Below are 21,198 nucleotides of genomic sequence, written 5' to 3' on the forward strand. Positions count from 1 at the left end.
ATATGGAAAAATTGTATTACTTTTGTTCTCTTCTTGGAGCTCTATAAGGATTAGGTCATAAAAAGCTAAGTCTGCAGCTCATTAAATGAAATATTTTCTTGATGTTGTACATCTTGTGCTTCTTTTTATGAGAGAAGGATAAATATTTCTGTCATGGGGCTCATGTAATTGCAAGTAGATTTGTCTTCATTTCTGGTGTAGCCTTTTGCTCACAACCTGAGGTCACAAGTGAAGTCTCTCTTTAAGCTAAATCACTTCTGTCTTGCCACATTAAAATGATTTCCTGCTCTTTACTCCCTTTATATTATTTTACTATGTTAAACTGCATTTGCAGAAATCTAACTATTGTCAGGCTGTAGACGCAGAACTGCTGTCTTTAAAAAATGTGCTCTGGCAGTAGAATGAAGCTGTGGAGGAAAGTTTGCTGGATCTCAGGACCTCAAGTAACAAATATTTGCCTTTGAGCTGTTTTTTGTCTTCTTACAGTGGAGCAAAGCAGTGTTGTTGATTCTGCTGCCATGCAGCTGAGGTTTTGATTTCAGTGTTTTCAGCTGCAGTGGAGGAATGTAATAGTTCAAGTATTTCTTAAAGCAAAATGTTCTCCTTTGTGTGGGGAGAAAATTGAAGATGAGCATTTATTCCCCCCACTGAATTTAAAGGCACACAGTGAACTTTAAACTCTAGAGATCTGAGGGTTTGGTTTTTTCTTCTTTATAAGACTGTAGTAATGACAGTGGTTTTTCTGCACACTTCTGTGGTTTGCTGTTCTCTTTTCAATCCAGTGAAGGATGTGGACAAAGTGATTCTGTTCTCCTCGATAATCAGGTCAATCAATTGACTATAGAGCGTGATGAAGCACAAGAGACAGCCTGGTTGCCTGAGGAGGAGTGACAGAGAGGGAAGAAGCAAGAGGGAGGCCAGCTGGAACCCTGGGATTTAATAACCCACTACCTGTCAGCTGAGCTCTTGGCTGGGCTGCTTGATAGGTGCAGTGAGTGGAGTCAATCAGCTTGAAGAATTAAATCAAACTTCATTTTACTTCACCTTGTGTTTGGAGTGGGATCACAGAGCTCACCTTTTTGTTACTTCTCAGCTGAAACCTGTTAGTGCATTGTGAGCTGCTTGTTTGTTTTATACCCTCTTGTATTTAACAACAGTAGGTAAAATTGGTAATGAGAGGTTTTTCCCCCTCTATTTCTTTGACTGGGCCTATCTGAAGTTTCAAAATCAGACATTAGTCTTCACCTAGTATGTTAAAAGTGTACTTTTTTATAGCAAATTGAGCTTCATAATAAGCTTCATAATAATAATAACAGCCTCCTCTTTAGCTGTTTTCAACTGTATGCTGCTTCTCATGGCTTGTATTTTTCAGTCATGACCTTCAGTTTAATCCATTGTGAAGTTAGATTTCTGAATCATTTTTGGAGAGGTTAATTTTAAACTGTTCTGCAATTCAAATTATTAGTATTAAATTGCTATGTTCCAGGGAAATATTTATAGTAAAGAAATGCATTTATTTTCTCTGAGTGATCTAGAAATTAAATAGTTTTATTTGGAAACAATTAGCTACTTGTGAGAAATGTGATTTTGTAGATACTTGATATATTTAGTACTTAATTTTTATTACTTTTAGAAAGCGACAGTTCAATAAGACTATTGTATATTAGCTACTTAATAGAAAAACTGAAGTAATAATTTCAAAGTTGGTATGTGGTTGATTCATTTCCCTTTAAAACAATTCTCTTTCATCTTAATTTCTTGCTCTGTGGGGTACTGCCATGGTGAGATATGTGGAACACTTGATAAGGAAGGAGCACATCGACTCCAGCTGCCGTGGCCAGGCATTTTCCAGCGTTCATGGAGTGAGAGAGGGCATTGCAGGGAATGTGCACACAGTGGGGAGGAGGGACAAAGGGGCTCTTCCAAGTTCATGGTGAGACAAACAAGGAAAGATCTCTGCTTAGCTTTCCCAGGGAAAGAAAAGGAGATTGAACATTATGGAATGAATAGTCCTCTTCACCCTCATGTCTCTACCCTGATTTTACCTATTTGTGACCAAACACAGCATTTTCTTTTTTTATTTTGTGGTCAAGTCTCAATTCAGTACTAATTTTGGAGCTGTAATAAAGTGGCAATTTTCAAAAGTGTGATACTAATTGATCTCTTCAAGGACGTGGAAGCTATGCATGGATTATTGCTTCTTGTCTTCAGTGCGCAGCCTATACCTTTGCATCAGTTAAACCATCTTTTAGAAGACAGTAATTAGCCTGTGCTGAGAGTTTTTCACTGCCTGAAGAACTTTTAACTATACAAAAGAGTCAGTAGTGCAGGTGAAATATTTCCTTTGTTGTCAGAACTGAAAATAATAGCCAGTAGGAACCTCTCAAGGTACAGAGCAAACACAGAAGAAGTTATGTCCTACATGCATGGGCAATGCATCTTAGTTTTCTTTTTGAACTTCACAGAGCTCCTCTGCCTGTCTCCATCATTTCCCTTAACCCTGCACTGCAGTGTCCATTATTGCAGTGTCCATCCCTCTCACTGAAGAAAGACAGACTCTACGCACTTGTCTCTTTGCCCCAGTAGCAGCATTAGACATATTCTGGTCTTTAGTTTACAGCACACATTTCCTGGTTCCCCATCCTGTTTTCTTTGGGAGGCAGTCTTCTCTTTCTCCACTTACTTCATGATGATGGGACTATCAATTTTAACCCCTCTTCCTTATCTCAGCATGGTTTTCATAGTCAGGTTAAGTGTTGGGTGATAATCAACTGTATCTTCCTTCTGACATCATTCTTGCCACTGGAGCATCTGGTCTGTAAAGTATTAACTAATAGATTCTGTCATCTGAGCAGCATTTTCTGAACCGCTTCCTTGCCTTTAGCTAACTTGTTTAGATTTGAATGAATGAGTTTGTTTAACGTAGCCTTTTAAACCTAGTGATCCAAATACAGATTTTTTTGGCTAGCTTTTACTGGAGTAGAATAATAATAGTGAGTGTGGAAATTAAAAGAACTTGCTAAATTTAAAAAAAAAACAAACAAGCCCAGCCAGCAAAACCCACAGCTGACAATATAATTTTCTTTTTAATCTAATGAGGTGAGATAGATGAATATGAAAGCTGGGTCAAAAAGCTTATGTAATTTTCAGACCCTAAATATAGAATGGTGTAATGACACAAAAAGATCAATCTCTGTGCACATGTTCTGGTAGAGTATTTTTGTTTTGTTGTTATTCTGCGCATGCAGTTTCAAACGAAGCTGGATACCCCGTGCTTGGATAAACACTCTTGCTAATATTCCTGCCCTATGCTATATGCCAATATAAATTGACATGTAGCATGTAAGTTTCTTTATGATTGTAGTCTGGGTGTGGGGTCGTTTTGTTGATAGAAAAATGTCCATGTTCTCATTGTTAAATTTACCTTTTTTTTTTTTTTAATATAGTAGTGGAATGGGGTGATGATGTCAAAGCAGTGTCAGAAGATGAAGCCATGGTGCTGGTGAACCACCAAGCGACGGGTGACGTGTGCACGCTGATGATGTGCCTGCAGGACAAAGGCACGGTAGGCTACAGCCGGGGCAGGGGTGGTGCTGGGTTCCCTGCTCTCATCCCTGTGCAGCCCTGATAACCCACCAGGGCACCTCAGCAGGGAGCTTTTTGTTTGGATTTGGTCCAGTGTGACAGCCAGGAGCTTGGAGCAGGTATAGACCCTGGACATTGTTTGGAGAAGGTGAGCTGTGAGCTGAGTCACTGTGCATGCAGTCAAGGTTAACACGGAGGGAAGCAGATCTCCTCACAAGCAATCCTGTGCTTGACTTTTCCCTCTCACCTCGTGCCTTTGTGCAGCTCAAGCCAAATCTGCTCACACCAGCACAGGTCAGGCTTCTTGCTTATGACTTTATTGCAGCATGGAATTTTTCTTAAAGTTAGAGCAAGCAGTGTATGGGATTTTGGTAGGATGAGGGCATGCCCAAGCTAAGCTACCTAGCTAAGGTCCAAATTGCTTGAGCTCTTATTTCACGAGCCCTTAAGGATTTCTTGGTGAGAAGTTTTAACTAATGTTAATTGTTCCATGCATTGCTGTTCAGAAAATTCACATCTGAGGAGTGAAAACAGAGTAGAGGATCTAAACAGGAGATGAGATTTCTGTACAAATCAGGAAGAAGGGCATGTGTGCATGATTAGGCTACAAAGAGTAGGAGGCATACCTGTCAAGCTGTAAAAATGCAGCAGCTGTATCTGTCTTAGTGTTATCTTCTTTCTTGAAGTGTCTTAGTGTTGATTCCTTCTTCAAACCCTGAAGAAACAAGGAAACAAGAACTGTTTTTTGTTGCATCTGCACAATTTGTACCTGGTACTGTTTTTCTTAGTGCAGATTAATAGAGTTATGGGTACACTTACCTTTATCAATGATGTAACATTATTTAAAAAGTTTTCCAGATCTTGCTTATGACAGCAAAGCTGATGAGAAAAAAAACCAAACCACAACTTTTAAACAACCCCACCTCACAAAGTATGAAAATGGTACTCAAGATGGAGCAGAGACCTTTCTTTCTTTCTACTCTAGGCTAGAGCAGGCTGTTGTAAAAGTACTTTTGATTGCTTTCATTTCTTTTGGAATTGAGGACATTTGGTATAGATGGTATTCTGTGCTGTACCCAGACGAGTAGAATTAGAGAATAAACTCTTTAATTTCCCTCATCAAAATCGTACCTAGGACAATCTTGTGGTAAAGATGTGACTGTGAGGGTGTAGTCCTGTGGGTATGTATGGCATATGATCTTAACCACTGGTTTATAGATATAAATCTAAGTCATGCTTATTCTGTTTGACCCCATAGCTCAAACATTTCAGTCAAGGCAGAGTAAGTTTCAGTGAATGTAGGAGATGCTAAAAATGAAGGAAGGCATTGAGATCACAAATAATCTTCACCATGGAAATTATTATGTTTGCATTTTTTCAGAAAAGCAGAAAATCCCTAAAATCCCTATTTTTTCCCTGAAGTAGTTGTAGTCATTGCTCTTGGAATGTGCATGTCCCCAGCTTAGTATGACTTTGATGTTTTTAGCTAATTAAGAAGAAAAACAATATGAGCTTCAATACATGCTTAAAATACAGCATGAGTAATACAAGTGGCTGAAAATAATGAGAAAGATCAGGATAGTTTATGTTTGCTAGAACTTGCTGGATCAGGTGCTTTTAAATAGCATGCTTTGTATTTCTAAAGAGAATTGTCTTTACTTAGTGTGACTTTGGAAGTACTGGAGGAAAAAAAAATAAACCTACCTGTCCAGAAATAGTCATTGTACAGTATGTAAATGCCTAAATTAGTCACCTTCCCTTAAAGCCTGTTTAAACTTAACATGGAGTCCTTCACAAGCTTGATACTAATCTATCAGCAAGACTGTAATTTTCAAGAATTTTTTTTGTTTAGGATGGTTAAGCTTGTGCTAGTCCAGAACTTCTTTTGCTTGCTTTAACTGCGAGTACAGACCAAAACCAGATGTAATCTGCAAGTACTTAGAGTTGAATGCTGTTTTTAAAAAAATGTTCATGCAAGACATCAGAAGTGTTCAGTTTAAAGTTCTGGATTTTTCTATGTAGTGAGGCAAATGCATGAGACAGTCTTGTAACTTGACAGTGTTTCCCAAGGGTGGTGTCAGGTAATTTTTTCCAGTATTTTATAAATCCTCATATACCAATCAGAGTGTAGCCTATCTGTTTTAAGTAAAATCAATCTCACAAAGCAGTAAGATAAAATACATGTGCTGAGATATTTCTGGTTTTTTAGATTCACTTGCATGAATAAGAAAAGAATGATCTTTAATCAGAGAAGTGGAACTTCATCTAAAAATTAGAATTTTAGTAGAAGGACACTGGATTGGCATTATTTGATTAATACATTATACCATAATATAAGCCAAACAGCAACATTTCAGGTGAACCAGAAGTGATCTAATTGCACTTTAATAAAAGTTTGAGAAATTGTTCCAATTTCTTTGTGAAAGTAAGAGTTAAAAAAATTAAGTAAGTTGTGGTCTCATAAATATTGAAGGTTATTTTTTATTACTATTATTATATTTATTATATATATATAATATATTATATTTATTGCTATTATTATATATTATATATTATATATTATATTAATTTTATTATAATATTATTTATTATTTTATTGAAGGTTATTTTATTTTTATTTATATTACCCTACAAAGAAGTAGGGTAAAATTCTGCTATTACTGTTTTCTGTCAGGATTAGGACTGATAAATGTGGGGGTTTTTTCTGATTTGGAACAGAAAGCAGTGCCAGGAAGGGGACAAAAGTGCAGCTTGCAGTGGTTTGTGTGCAGATTTCAAGTTGTGCTTTCTCAGGTTTCATTTTTAAGTTACAGGTGCTTGAAAGATGAAAGTCAGTCTGTCCAGGTTGCTTTGTTATGAAATCTGTGTAGGCTGAAGCAGGCCTGTGAATAGAAGGCACATAGATATTTTTTTATATAGTTGGAAAAAGCTTTTGCTAGCTTCTGAACTTACTTAACCAGGAAGCATTTAAGAAACAGGGCCTGAAGTGGCATCCAAAAATTCTTTGAAGCCATCAACAACTATTAATTTGTGTTCAGAATACTTCTGAATGTCTTTGTTTAAACCTCCTTGAAATGCAAGTGATAAGAGGCTCATCTCATAAGTGTTGTTTTATTCCTGAGGATGCCAAATAGAGGAGTCACTACATAGAAGAGTTACCAGCAAAATTTTGCAGTGTCCTCTATTCTGTCCTTGCTAGCAAAATAAAAGGAATATCTATTAATCTCATTTGCCTTTTGAATAGCAGACAAGAGAACTGTGTCCTATTATTTGAACTGCTTTTTGATTTGGTATGTTAGTATGTGTATATATATTGCTTCATACATAAAAATACTTTCTCTTTGTACTTCTTACCATTGCCTAGGCTCACAGGCAGATTTATGATCACTGGGCTCTGAAGTTTGTCTCTTTGTAGCCCACACACTGCAGACTGTGAGTGTCTCAGTTGTAATTTGTGTGTCACACTTACCTTTGGCAAAATCTCATCCCTCAGAAAGACTGGGGAGGCTCAGGGATGCTAGTTATAGAAGCCCTGTGGCACCTGAAACAAGGTGAGATGGACTTCAGACTTTGAAAAGCAGTGATCAACTTGCAGGATAAATCTAAATTAAAAGACAGGATCAGATGGTATGGTAGGGGAGAAGCTGTAGCACTGCTGAGCAAGGGTTCCTCATCCAGGATTGCCATGGAACATCTGGGACCAGTGCTGACTCCTCAAAAAACACATTTTCTTTCCAGCAAAGCAGAGTATTAAGCTTGCTTATCTCCTCCAGTAAAATAGATTGTGTTGGTTTAACTTCTGCTTGAGACAATAGAAGGTAGTTGTCAGAATGCCAGAGTAGTAGATGAACACTGGCAGGCCTGAGTACTGCTGCAGGCTAAATCATCATTAGTGAAATTTTGGTGGTGTTTCTATCAAAGGATGTGGTTCCCTACAGCAGCCTGTCCCCTCTGGGTGATGCATGGGCATGAGCTTATTGTGGTGCCTTGATGAGCAGTAACACCTCTGGTGATGCTTTTTTTGACTCTTGTCCTTAGGGCACACCCTTCTTTCTTGGTTTTTATTTTTTTTTTTGCATAAAGCTTTTTAGTTTACTGAAATGGAAAGAATGTTAATGTCTGCAGAGAAGAATTTTGGCTCACTTTAATTTAACACAGCCCAGAGATCACTGTAGGATAAACGATTTCACCAATATGAGTCTCAAGTAAGGATCTAGGAACTAATTTTTCTTTTGTCACTCACAAATACATAGTGTGCCTTTGGTCCTTTGGATGCATCTAGTAAGGAATACCACTGGCAGACAGGAAGGGATAGTAGCATGTTATCTTTATTTCTTAGGCTGCTTTCTTCTGTGTTTGCCTCAAAGTGCATGAGAAAGATGCAAAGCAGAAGGTGCTTGCATGATCCTCTGACCACCAGAAAAATGTCACAGTGCTTAATATTCTTTGTTGATAGTGGTAAATGGAAGAGTACAGGCTTACATGACTTCAGGCTCACTGAACTTGTGCCAACTGTGATGTGGGCTCCTTACCCAGGGAAGAGAAAAGGCAGCCCATGATTGAGAGCATGTAAGAGACACTGGGTGTTCCAGTTTGGGGAACCACTTCCTACCCCTCTCAAAAGCTACGTGTAGGAGAGATAGAGGAAAAAGATCTTGTAAGAAAAGAAGCTTTTTCCTTGCTGTTGTTTACTTTGTTGGGAGTAATTCTCCTAAGAAGCGATGGCCAAGTGAATTGATCTGCTCAACCTTGCTGGTTTTGCCTTCCCTGTGCTGCTTGACTGGGACAAGCAGCAGGCTTTGATTAAATTCTCAGGCATGCAAGTGGCTGCTCTGCCATGGCTAATGCTGTACAACTGTGTATTACATAACAAAAAGGCAACTATTTAATCCTACTCTCGAGGGAGAAGCATAGCACCTGTGCTGCTTTATATTTTGGGCATAAAGGACCTTATTCTATTTATTTGCCAGTTTTATTGCTGTTGAAAGAGTGACAAGAATGTGACCAGTATATACATAACTCATCATTCTCTGCACTTGATAATTCACTCATTTTTAAAATTTCTTTTTACTTTTCAGGTTGTCCGTCAGATGATGTGGCTGATGGACCATATTTTTAAGTATACAAACTTTGGCATTGTGTCTCTAATCCATGGAGACTTCTTTATAAGACAGGTAAATGGAAACACACAATACTGCTTTGATTTATCCTTATATTTGGAACATCATGGTGTTATGGGACTTACTTATCACCTTGTGGCTGGTTTGCATGATAAAATAGCTTTGCTGTGATGTGTATATTTGAGGAGGTCTTTGTTCTGAAGCTACTTTATTTTCCAAGCTGTTTTTATTATTTGCATAGACACAAATGATGATGGAATCCAGTTGTGAATGGAGCCTATTATGAGAGAGGTGTACAAGCAAAATACCTGGGCAGTCCTTTTTATCTCTGTTTCTGAGCACGCCTCTCATCTTTCCTTAGTGACCTTGAAGCCATGCAGGGAGTCTGTCTGGTTAGGTCACTCTTCTGGCTGCAGAGTTTCAAATTAGGACTGTCCCTTTTGATGGTGACATAGTAGTGGATCAATTTAAGGGGGTGATGGACCTGTGTAAATAATAATTAATTGGTTCTTGAAGGGTAATTATTATTTGAGCATTAGGAAAGAATGTCTGTTGAGCTCAACATCTGAAATATTAATGAATGAGACATTCAGATTATTTCATACAGCTTGGGTAAGGTTTTTTGTTGTGTGGTGGCTGTTGATCAAACTGCACTCTCCAAGTAGTACCTCCGGAGGCCAATGAAAAGCATGAACCTGTTTCCAGTTACATGAACTGCAACATCCATCATACATGTTTCTTTGCTCTCCTTATTCCTTTGTCTGAACATAAAATGTGCAGAGAGCCAGAGAGAATTAATGAATTTTCACATTGCAGAGAAGTTAATTTACCCAAAATGAAATAGAGAGATGCCTAATCACAGCAGGACACAGCTGAAGTGAGATTCACTAACACTACAGGCATGGTTAGAAAACAAAGGTCTCTAGAGGCACACAGCTGTGTATTGTGAGAGGATGGATGGAAGGAACAGGGTTGGATGCTGTGTAAAATATAAATCTGTTCCAATAGGTAGAATTTACAGTATGCACATTTTGAGGTACACAAGTCTGTCACCTTGTTAGTTAAAATTTCTAAGTGTGGAGTTGCAATTCCAGTCACGAAACCAAACCAGTTTTTTGCACTGAGCTGCAAAAACAAAGGCTTTTCCTCATTTTTGTAAAGTGGCTGACATAGACAGCATCACAGATACAATGATGTCATTGTGAGTCTAAAGATAAGCCAATTGAAAATATAATGTTTCTAGGCTGTCAGCCTTTGGGTGTGGCAAAATACTTCATTTGAGTGAGTAATGGTCCTTTGCCTAACTCTAGTAATATTTGGATTATTACTGTTCACTGCTCTTTTCTTAACTACTGTGCTATCCTGGAGTCCTGTGGTCTGATATAAGAAAGGACTGGTTTAACTGAGGACTTTTATGTTGCTTTATAATTGCATTAATATGAGCAGGCGAAGCCTTTTCCTTCCCTCTCGTGCTAAGTTGGAAGTAATTGCAGTGGGGAGACTTAAATGTAGAAGAAGCACTTTCACAAAACTCACTTTCAGTAAAATACTTTCATTGAACCCCACATGTTCCCTCTTCCTTCCTCTGACCAAAAAACCCAGCTAACCACCAAACAGTGCAATGTTTGTGGCAGTGTAGTTGACATTTCAGAGAGTTGAAATCACCTCTGCTGAGGAGAGCTTTAATTTTTCCCTCCTGTGTCTTTTGAGTGATTTGACAAGGTCACTTTGAAACACTCAAAAATGCTAATTAATGTAAAGAGATTCCACTGAAAATTTGGATAGCTTGGTGCATGCAGAGATGGGAAGAGGAAAGATTGTTCCTGAAGATATTTGTGCAGTAATTAAGGCTGTATCTTACTGTTCTTGAATGAAGAAGTTGTCCTAATGCACCAAAGAGGAGAAATGAGTGGGTCTTTGGAGCAGGGCAGATCTGAGTGAGGTCTGTGGTTCTGCTGGGCTAACCCAGCTGAGGTCCATAGGCCTCCAGCAGGTACTCCAAGGAGAACATTGCTTTTTATTGTCTCAGGGGCTTAATTTTATCTCTGAAAAGAGAGGAACCTTAGAAGTATAATAATTATGTCTGATGTTACCTCTTTAAAGCAATCATTTTATTTGGATAATGTTTTACCCTTTCAGGGGAGAACACACCGTGACCAGCAGCTCGTGTTACTCAAAGATCATCTAGAAAAATATTACAGGAGCCGCAATAGGAAATGGATTGTTTTATTTCCAGAGGGTGGCTTTCTTAGGAAAAGAAGAGAAACAAGCCAGGCATTTGCCAAGAAAAACAATTTGCCATTTCTTAAGCATGTCACCCTGCCACGTCTTGGGGCAACACAAGTAATTCTGAAGACGCTTGTAGCGCCACAAGAAAATGGAACTCCACCAGCTGGAGATGGTGTGAGAAGAGGTAAAGATCACTTCACTCTATGGGTATAAAGCAAATTAAATGTCAGAGACTTGAGTTAAAAAAGCATTGTGTAGAATTGGTCCCTGTAAATATCAAATACATTGTAAAAATATTTTCATAATTAGTTTTAGTTCACTGACTTTAGTTTTGATGTTGAGACAAAAGAAACCACCTTAGTTTTAATTTGATTTAGTTTGTGGTATGGCTGCATGACTGCTTGGCTTGGCTCACATGATGGGTGAAGCAGATACTGGAATAAGCACCCAGAGTGAGCAAGAAGGTGATCTACTCCTTTGGGTAAGATTGATGGTTTGCACTGGTTTGTGACAGCGTGGAACTATAGTAAAAGTATTTCTGGAATAGGCTAGCTGTGTTCATATTTTTATTCCAGGCTTTAGGAGTTTCTTTGCATCCACTGCTGTATACATTATTCCTCTTCTTGAACTCTTTTCCACTGAGTTCAGGTCCTTCTGTTCTGTACAGATCTTTGTGTTGCCTGTGCCCATTGTTTCTGGAGTTAACTGTCACTGGTCACTAGATTTGAAGGATTGTTTTGGCTGTCATGTCAGAACAGTTACGAGGGAATAAGAATATTCCTGCAACATTATTGTTCTGGGTGCCTGGGCTATAGGGGCGGGTATAGTTGGGATATAAATAATGCCTGTAGTTAACAGACATGGTGCTTTTGTCTCTTGGTTTTTAAAATTAACTTCTTGGCATGTTCAAGAGCAGGGTTAGATCTTTCTTAATTTCCTTGTGGATTTCTGTTACTTATTAAAGAAACAATGGATTGAGGGGTTGTGGTAGTTTCTTATTGATGGGTGGGGCTGGTGTTTCACAGCCAAATTCTGATAATCATTTAGCAATTTGAAACAAAGATCATTACTAATGAAGCCACATAGGCAAAAGACTTTGGATTATTTTCTGTCTGAAGTTCAACTCTTAGGGTTACCAAGAACCCTTGTACAGAAATTGCTTCCATGTTTTTAGTTTTGAAGTTATTCTTGTCAACATAGGAAATAAATTGAGATGATGTTCTTGGAGAAGTGAAGGTAGGATTTAAAATGAGATGAAAAATCAAGCTGTGGAATGCACCAGAGTGTTTCCTGTCAGGCTACATTCAGCAAAGAAAGGCTGAAGAAAGCTCTTGTCATAAAATACCTTAGGTTTAAAAGAGAAACTGAATACCCGGGTCCTTGTTAAAAAGTTTGGGTTTTTCTGAGGAGAAAAGTTTGGCCTGTTCCTGTTCTATTTCTTGCTGTCTTAAAAAGATATGGAGAGTAAGAATTTCCTCAAATTAATTATAAGTTGTCTGGTTCTGGAGGGAGGCCAAAAGTGCTTGTTAAATACCAATTTTATATTTCCCTATTCTTAGGTTGCTATCAACTTAGCTGAACATTGGACTTGGCTTCCTTTTTTTTCCCTCTGAGTGGCATCATTCAGACTCTAGAGAAATGAGCATTTGATAGTAGTGGACCTAACTGGGTACTAAAATAAAGGAATTCTCTCAGAAATAAAATGGAACCATATTGTCCATCCTACTCAAGAAAAGATAATTGGACAAAAATAGGAATGAAATGTGTGGGTTTAGCTGTCACTCTTTCATAGTAATGGACTTGAAAATGTACTAAAAGGGATGAAAAAGAAAAGTGAAAGTAAATTTTGTAGTACTAAAAGGGATGAAAAAGAAAATTGAAAGTAAATTTTGTATGCTAGGGAAAAGTAGTATTTGATAGATAGTGACACTGAGATTTTTTTGTCCTCTCCTCTTTTAAGCTCACAAAAATATTTCCAGCATTGTAAAAACTTCCCTTTCAGAGATGTATGAAATATTAGTTCTTGATTGTATCTTGTATAAAAGAGTCTTCCTCTGATCTGTTGCTTTCTGAATGCTTTTATTGGTCTCTTGCCACGTCAGAAAATGTTTGTTCAGTTGAATGAAATATAGTTCTGTAAATTGCTATGTTTATATTATAAAGTTAGAAGTCTGACAAAGTTAGTGAATATCTTTACTTTTAATCTCTTCTGTCTTTTCCCTTTTTTTAATCCCATGAAGCACCCGTGTTAGTGCAATCAAGCTTCCCTCCTATTCAGGTGGCCCTTGTTGAGCTGTGGGTGCCAGAGCCAGGTGTAGTGCACAGAGTAAAGGCTTTGCCAGGGGCTGCCGTAGAGAGACTGCCTGTAAACCTTTTAAAAGTACATGGTAACTCTTCTCCTTTGCTTGGGAAGGGGTTTCTCTATCTGAAGCATCACACTTGAGCTTCATGGTGTGCTGGACACATTTTTCATATGCAACACTTCTTGTGCTCTGTACTATCTTAACAGTGTTCCTGGAGTCCTGGCTTGCCAATTTATTCAGTTTACTATAATAAGCTTTCTACTCCATCTTTTATTATTCTCCCTGTCCTTTTGTTTCCACCAAGCTTTATTGATAGTCATGGTAATTCACCTTCCTCTCCCACATGATTTTAGTTCAACTGGTTTATAGATTAAGAGTTTTCCTCATCAAAAATTATGTTCCCTTCCTGTTGAGTTTCCTTGGTAGCTATTTTAATGTTGAGTCATGATACACAGTTCTGTTCTTGACTGCTAACATTTCATTAGTACTTAATTCATTTTAAATGATCCTTGTAGCTTTTATACTGTTGTAAATTTGATACCATTCTACTTTCTGAGCTGGAGAGATGTGTAAAACTGGGTGAAAGAAGAAAAGATGAAAAGGAAACTAGAATAAAAGGTGGTTTGTCCTTAGTGCCCTGCTATCACAGTTTGACACAAGCCAAGTCAGATACAGTTGTTTGATTGTGTCACAGCCCAGCTCCTCAGCCCAGCTGGCTTTTGTATGTCACATGTCACCAAAGCTGTGGCCTTCAAGTTGTAGTTCAAGAATTGAGCTAATTGTAGCTCAGTGCTACATCATCTGTCCTGCTCCAAGGTCTCTAATCTGATTTATGGCATCCCTTTGGTAGAGGTGGGTTCATGTTGAGAAGTGCAAGGTTCAGTAACCTCCCCAAAAATTCATTAGTCTTAATTATGATCTTAATATCCAATCTCCTTTTCAATTTATTTTTATGCTAGTAATGAACTTCTCACAGTTTAGGAGCTGATTCTTCCTCTGTAAAGTGACAGGAAGAAGAAATGTTCCTGAGCTAGACAATTATTGCTGTTTGATAATTTTTGTACTTAAAGTGATCAGTTCTTTATCAGGGGCTTTTCCAGAACAAGAAGTCTCTATTGTCTTAATTTTTTCTTCTTATCAGTTTTCTTTCATATTTAAAAGAAGTACCATCTTCATTGGAGTGAATTTTAACTTATTGCTGGTAAATACTAAATTAAGTTACTGAAATGCTTATTGCTTTTGCTGCCTTTTGAAACTCGTGTTTAGTTTAAAAATGCTGTAATTTAGTTTAAAAATGCTGTAATTGTATTCCTAAATTATTAGAAGGATGGAAAAACATAGGAAAGGTAGTGCAGTCATTTGATAGCATGAGCACTGTTGAAGCTGAGTAATGCAGAGAATGCAGGTAAGTGATGTCTGTCCCTGAAAAGAGAGTTTAAGATACTCCTGATGTCTGATGAAAGCCTCCAGATGGGACAGATGGGCCAGCCCTGCATCCCAGAAGAAGGTTTTAGTGCAGAATAGAAAATGGGCAGTGTAAAAACACTTAATGAGCAGCCATCATCACCCTTACTTACCCAGTAGTGACCCAGGGGTGTGTTCACAGGGGTATTTTACAGCTTTTTGAATTTTTTTTAGCACAACACTTACTCTTTGACATGGTTGCAAATACATTGTTTCTTCACTTGATAAGAATTGATTTTGTGAGTTTCAGAACTATCAAAATGTTCTAAATGCCAAAAGCTGACAATTCAAAGGAGTATGGAGCTATTGTTCTTCAAAGATGCACATTCCAGAGCTTATTTTTGATCAAACTTGCTCTAGTGTGTTTTTTAAAGTCTGTTTTATTTTACCATGCAGCAGTTTTTTGTCTGATAAGAGGTTACTATAGTTAGAGCCATACTGAAATCTTACCTTACTGTTTTCAAATGCAGCAGAGTACATTCAGTTCTGATGCTGATTCTCTTGGAGAAATTAAATTTTCACTTCTGCAGGGTTGTAAATTGAACTACATAATCGATTTTTTAAAAAATCAAACTTTTTCATTCACTGTTACCTGAGGAACGTGACTTGAATAACATGTGAGAAAGCTTTTGATTGTTGTTTTTCTTCCCCCTGGAAAAAAAGGCTTCTTGTTTTGTTCCGGGTGGTTTGTTGCATCAAAATCTTGGAATGATGAGTAATATGTTCAGTCTGAGAGTTAATCTTTGGAGAAAAAATTTAATTCTGGGGCCAGTGATCCAGCTGATCACACAAGGACAAGCAGAGAACAAGGGACAAGCTACAAGAACAGATTGCTGTGCAGGGAGAGCCAGCAGCCTCTTGGGCTGCATTCAGAGTGGTGCAAGTGTTCAGGAAACCACACCTGGATACTGGTGAATGCTAACAAATACTTTCTTTTCCAAGTGCAGGCTGCAGTCCTCAGGTGCACACCTGGCTGGTGCATTCCTTCCACTCTGAATCCAGTGTGGCAGTGTGACACCATCCAGAGCTCAGCTGGAGGCAAGCTTTCCTGCTGAAATATGTCTGTGATTTATTCTTTTTCTCAGTGGCAAACACTGACAGCCTGCTGGTGGGTTTGAGGGGCTCTGTGCATTGTCTGATCTGGTGTTTAGCATGAGCTGACCCCAGGAAACAGCAACCCCAGGAAGGACAAAGAGGGGGAATGTGGAGGACCTCCGAACCCCCATAAATTTGTGATTGTAGACAGTCAAGTTGTGAAAGGATTTCAGAGAATGACAGCTCGAGTGCCTTGAAGACTGATGTTGAGTTGCTTCTAAGTAGATAGGGAGCAACTTAATACCTTTGAATCCACAGTGAAGAAAATGATTGTGAAGATTTGCCTCTGCTGATGATTTGGAAAAAAGCCCAAAACCCCAAACAACAAACAAGTTAGGAAGCTGTTTAAATTTTTTGATTTTTTTTGTCTAGGCCAGAAAGCTGCTGTTCCATTGATTGTTCAGTTTTGTCTTAGCACTCATAAGACAAGTATGTACCATTCACACTAAGGTACCTCACTGCTGCAGGGTTTGGGTGCTGCTGTGCAGGCAGGTGCTTGTGGGCATATTCAGAAGATTTATGTGGTATTTAAAAAGAATCAGACTGTTAACATTTTCAAGGAGTTTGAAAAATCTGTATCTTGTGCTGGAAGTGACAAGCAGACTGACACTGCAGCAGAAAATCCAGTGCTTGCAGAGATCAGCTGAAGTATGGTCTGTGCAGCAGCTTCTTCTGCTGGAGCCTCTGACAGCCAGGCCGCTCAGGCTTTCAGCAGGTACTAGAAATGGAAGATAAGAGTGTCTTTCAGTGGTAGGCAGAAAGTTGGAAGAGTTTGGCTGTCAGAAGGTGTGGCTGAGTTGGCCAAGGCAAGCTGGCTGAGAGGAGTTCTTTAGCACAGGTATGTGCAGCTCCCTGATTTCTCAGGTGCAAATGCCAGACCCGAGATTCACACCACGTTATAACTAATGCAGCAGGCTTTGGTTTGAGCTCCTGTTAATGTGCTCCATTTAAGAAATAATAGGGTTTATTCTGGCTCAGAGGTCTGCTTAGACCTGAAAACAGAATCCTTGGAGATATTTAGGTACCACTCCATTGTGTTTCGTGTCAGTTTCTTTTCCAGTTTCAGGATCTGTCAGAGCTCCTGGGCTTTAAAATAAACTCGCTTATGAGCAGGTTGCAACACAGTATAACCCCTCCCTCCCCCCCCAAAAAAATTACAAGATGTATTTCAAAATTAATTTTCCTAAATCCTTGGTGATGTAGGTTTTTTTGGCAGTCATGTATCTTGGATGATTATGTAAGGCTTATTTTAAAGCAGAGCATGCACCAATACAGTGATTTGAGAGCACGTGAAGGTAGCTGCACTAACACCTGCTTGCTCTAAAAGGAGGTCTCTAGAGGCTGATGTTGCTGACAGAACTTTTTTTTCCTGGCCTGGGGTTTCTGGTGGGCTGTCTGGTTTTTTCCCTCACCCTGCCCTGACAAGGGTTGGAGGTGAGTTTGGAGCTGGACTGAAGAATCCAGTGCTGCAGCAGCTCTCTCCACAAAAGCAGAAGGTAGGAAATCAGCACAGCAGAGAACTGCAGGAGTCTTCCCTTAATGAAGTGCAAACCATTATCCACTGGAAGAACAGCTTTAAATATAGCTAAATATTGAATAAATTATTTTGAAACACTTTACTGTAAATAATTAGAAAATGTGCCCATATTCATCTGGCAGTTTTTCGAGGCAATTAATGATCTTTGTTGCTTACTCACTTAGGCAATTTAACTTTGGCAATTTACTTGCCTTTATCCATTCTTGCTTTACATCTGGGAAAATAATAACTTGAATGACTTTGTTTCAAAATCTGTTTCTAAATTAATACTTCTGTTGATTTAATATTAATTTCATATTGGCTCTTCTCTGATTCATTGCTACTTTTAAAATGAAGCACTCTGTAGTTAGTGCTTTTCTTAAGAGAGACTTGACAAGCACTCTGTCATGATGCTGGCAAGCCTGCAGCCTGCAGTTCTCATTTCATGTGTCTGCCAGGGCTCTAAAATACTGTATTTCCAGAAGGTAACGCTGAAACATTCAGTGTTACCTATGCAGCTTGCCCTGGGTCAAGTTTTGGAATAGTATGTTGCGTGCTGCTGAGAACTCATAATCGAAATTTTAGGAAATGCTGTCTAGCCCTGTTGGAGTAGTGCATTTGTAATGAAGCAGTGCAACTCCACTGATGAGCAGACAGCAAGAAAACACTGTCTGCTTGTTAAAATAATTGATAGATAGATGTGACAGCATTGCTGTAATTTTCACACTTAATTAAATTAAATGCAAATGAAATGAAATGAAGTGCAGGTAGAAACTCACAAGCCAGTCCTTGCATGCACATTCCAGCTGGAGTCAGGAACTGTGGCTCAGGGTGCTGCTCAGACCCAGTGCTGCAGATTTCTTCAGGTGTGTGGTAGGTCTGTAAAATCAGAGTGGCCACTCTGGGCAAGGCCACACTCTAGCCCAACATCTTGTCCATGACTCCAGGTGGATTACAGAGTGAGAACACAGCAAGCAGCCCTCACACTTCTCCCACATATTCTCCAAGTTTCTGGCAGTTTCCTGTGTGGTGGGTTTCCCAAGCCAGGTTGGAATTTCTGCCTGGTTAGTTAACCCTCCATGGTTATTTAGTTCCCTCTTGTTCCCAGCTCCTGGCATCCTTGACACCCTTTACAAGAGATTCCCAAAATTTTTTTCCCCCCTCTGCACAGTGAATCATTTTTCTGTTTTCTATGAAAACTTTTCCCCTTGGCTGAATTTTGAGTGTCTGTCCTTGTATAGGGAAGGATGGTGAACAGTCAATACCCATACATGTTCTTGGTGCTGACAATGTTCTTGTCAACCTCTGTTACATTTCTCTTGTAGCTTTCTCAGCTGCAGGCTTGAAGAGTATTGTGCTTTGTACTAAAAGCTAACACTTCTTACATGCTCTTGCCCTTGGGTGGCTGTTTGTGATAGTCAGCTTTTTAAATCCTTAGAGATACTGCCTGGTGTGGTGTGAGCATGTTGTACTGGTGTGTCAGGCAGTAAGTGAGCATTACTCTGCTGGCCTGGGCAGAGTGTGACCTCAAACACAGGACAGCTCCAGAACAGAGAGAAAATTCACAGGCTAAACTCCAAGTGCCATCTTGGCAATGTGGCCTTCCTTCTTCGTTTGCTCTACAGATCTGCTGCTCTCCTCTTAGCAAACCTGGGAATGGAAGACGTGCCAGAGAGGGGTTCTTGATTTCTGACCTGGACTGTTGGTGGTTCTAACTTATGTTCAGATTTTAATTGAGTAATGGAATATTCTTAGTTGGAAGGGACCCACAGGTTTGATTCTCTTTACTCATCTTAATAGCAAATATTTTCACCTCCTTTGATCCTTTTTCCAGTTTCTAAATGAGCTCTATATGAGCATGTGGGTCAGCCTCTCCTGGAACCTTGTGGGTGCAGTATCTTCCCCACTGTGAAATCTGACCAGCTTCTGTTCCTTGCTTTCTTACCCTGAGCACACCCTGAAAGTGATGCTTTTCCTCTTCATCCTGCAACTCACATTTTTAAGAGCCTTTGAGGGATCTGAATGGCTGCTGTTCCATCAGTGATCTTTTAGAAAGGCCCAGGTGCACATGTGCTTGAAGTGCAGACCAAGAAGCTTGGATGTTTATTTTGGGATTTTTCCTTTTGGTGAATGGGGGGAAGCACCTGACCTTGGGGCCAAGATGTCTGTGACTGTACTCAAACCTGGTGAGTGAACTTGTTCTGTGTACCACAGTATCTAAGAACAACAGAAGTAACCATGAAATAAAATCTAGGTCCAGCTGAAGTTTGTAAGGGTGTTTCTGTGCCCTGTAATGAAATCTGGATTTGATTTTTGATGGTTTTATTTGTGCCTCATACATCATGAAGTGATACAAAAATTGCATAACTCTCAAATAAGTGATGTGAAATTTTCTTTTTTGTTCCTAGAGAGCAAATCCAAAGGCCTCCAGTGGGTGATAGATACAACCATTGCATATCCCAAAGGTGAACCTATAGACATCCAGACCTGGATTCTTGGCTACCGACAACCAGCAGTGACACACGTACATTACAGGTGGGAAATGAGGCTGCTCCTCCTGCACTGAGCTCAAGGATTCACAAATCCCTTGTGGCATTTCAGGATAGGGGAAATCAGGAGTAGTGGGAGTGGGTGTTTGTGTCTCATACAGGTGGGCAACTCATGTCATTTAAACACAATCAATCTTTTTTTTTAAGTTTAGTGGCTATTCTGTATCTTAGGACAGACATTTAAGTTTTGAACTAATGTCCTGTGGTTGAATAGAGTTGTGGGGAATATATCTAAAGACTAGGTCATCTTTAGTGTTAAGGTGCTGCTAAACCCGACTTTTTAAAATTTTGTTTTTAGTAATGACAACTAAATAAAAATCACTGTTGTTAAGTAAACAGATTTCCTAATAAAATATTCTATTTAACTTTCTGACAAAGAAATGCCAGCTTTTTCACTCAAAGAATAATTTTAGTAGTTGAGAATGATTTTTTTCACTCAAATAATGATTTTAGTAGTTGAGCAAAGCAACTGGAAAAAGCAGCTTGTAAAAGTTACAACTCTCATTGACAGCTGGGATGGGAGACTATTAAAACTTTTCTCCTCAGCAGTTCTTTGTCTCAAGACCTAAACTGATGGAGAGAAGTTGAATTTTGCTTTTAGTTTACAGTAAGTTCCAAGTCACTCCATGAGTATTTTAACACTTTTCCTATACTAAAGTGTTGAATTTTATCCCAAAATCACATTATTTTGTCTTACTCCCTCTTGATGATTTGGAGAGCTTTTTTTACAGAAAGCTTTCAAGTATTCTTGTGTGGATCCCCTGGGTGGCAGTTTAAGTGGGAATGACCTTCTCCATCATCACAGCTGTGGCAGTGTTGTGTGATGCAGAGTACAGGAGCTGTGTTTAAATCTGTCCTTACTTTTTATAGAAAGCTGCCTTCCAAGTTTCCCTGAAGGTGAACATACTTACACCCTAATTTATGTAAGATAGCATTATATCTGTAGTCCTTTATTCAGGTCACCTTAGTACTCTCTCAGATCTCTGGGATAATTGCAAGTTGAATGTATTTAGAATTCTTCTGAAAAATATTTCCAAAAATACATTCTTTGAAAACAACAGTAAGTTAATGTAAGTTGAATTAATTTCCTGCTTCTAAATGTATATTCAGACCTATCTTTGATCACAAGCATAAATATGATGCAACCTTTTTTGCATTGAACTTGAATGTTCAAATTCTTGTAGTACTGAAATTCTAAGAAAAATGTAATTTTTTTTTTGGAGTGTAAGTTTGTTATTTTCTAAGTCTAAGTCACTGGGTTAGGCAGGGGCAAGCCTCTCTGTTTGACTGCTTTCTGTATGTTTTTAATAAGCTCTGTTTGTCATGGCTGACCCTGT

General features: G+C 38.8%; 1 protein-coding gene across 1 annotated transcript in view; it reads left to right on the plus strand.

Annotated features, from left to right (window-relative positions):
• Positions 1 to 21,198, plus strand: part of LPGAT1 (lysophosphatidylglycerol acyltransferase 1) — a 58,800-nt gene that overhangs the window by 24,149 nt on the left and 13,453 nt on the right. Inside the window, exons 3-6 of the mRNA XM_058021222.1 lie at positions 3,447 to 3,565; positions 8,664 to 8,759; positions 10,845 to 11,118; positions 19,721 to 19,847. Of these exons, the coding sequence (XP_057877205.1) occupies positions 3,447 to 3,565; positions 8,664 to 8,759; positions 10,845 to 11,118; positions 19,721 to 19,847 (616 nt within the window). The remainder of the gene's footprint in view (positions 1 to 3,446; positions 3,566 to 8,663; positions 8,760 to 10,844; positions 11,119 to 19,720; positions 19,848 to 21,198) is intronic.

This window comes from Melospiza georgiana, chromosome 3 (assembly GCF_028018845.1).
Source record: "Melospiza georgiana isolate bMelGeo1 chromosome 3, bMelGeo1.pri, whole genome shotgun sequence".
Lineage (NCBI taxonomy): Eukaryota > Metazoa > Chordata > Aves > Passeriformes > Passerellidae > Melospiza > Melospiza georgiana.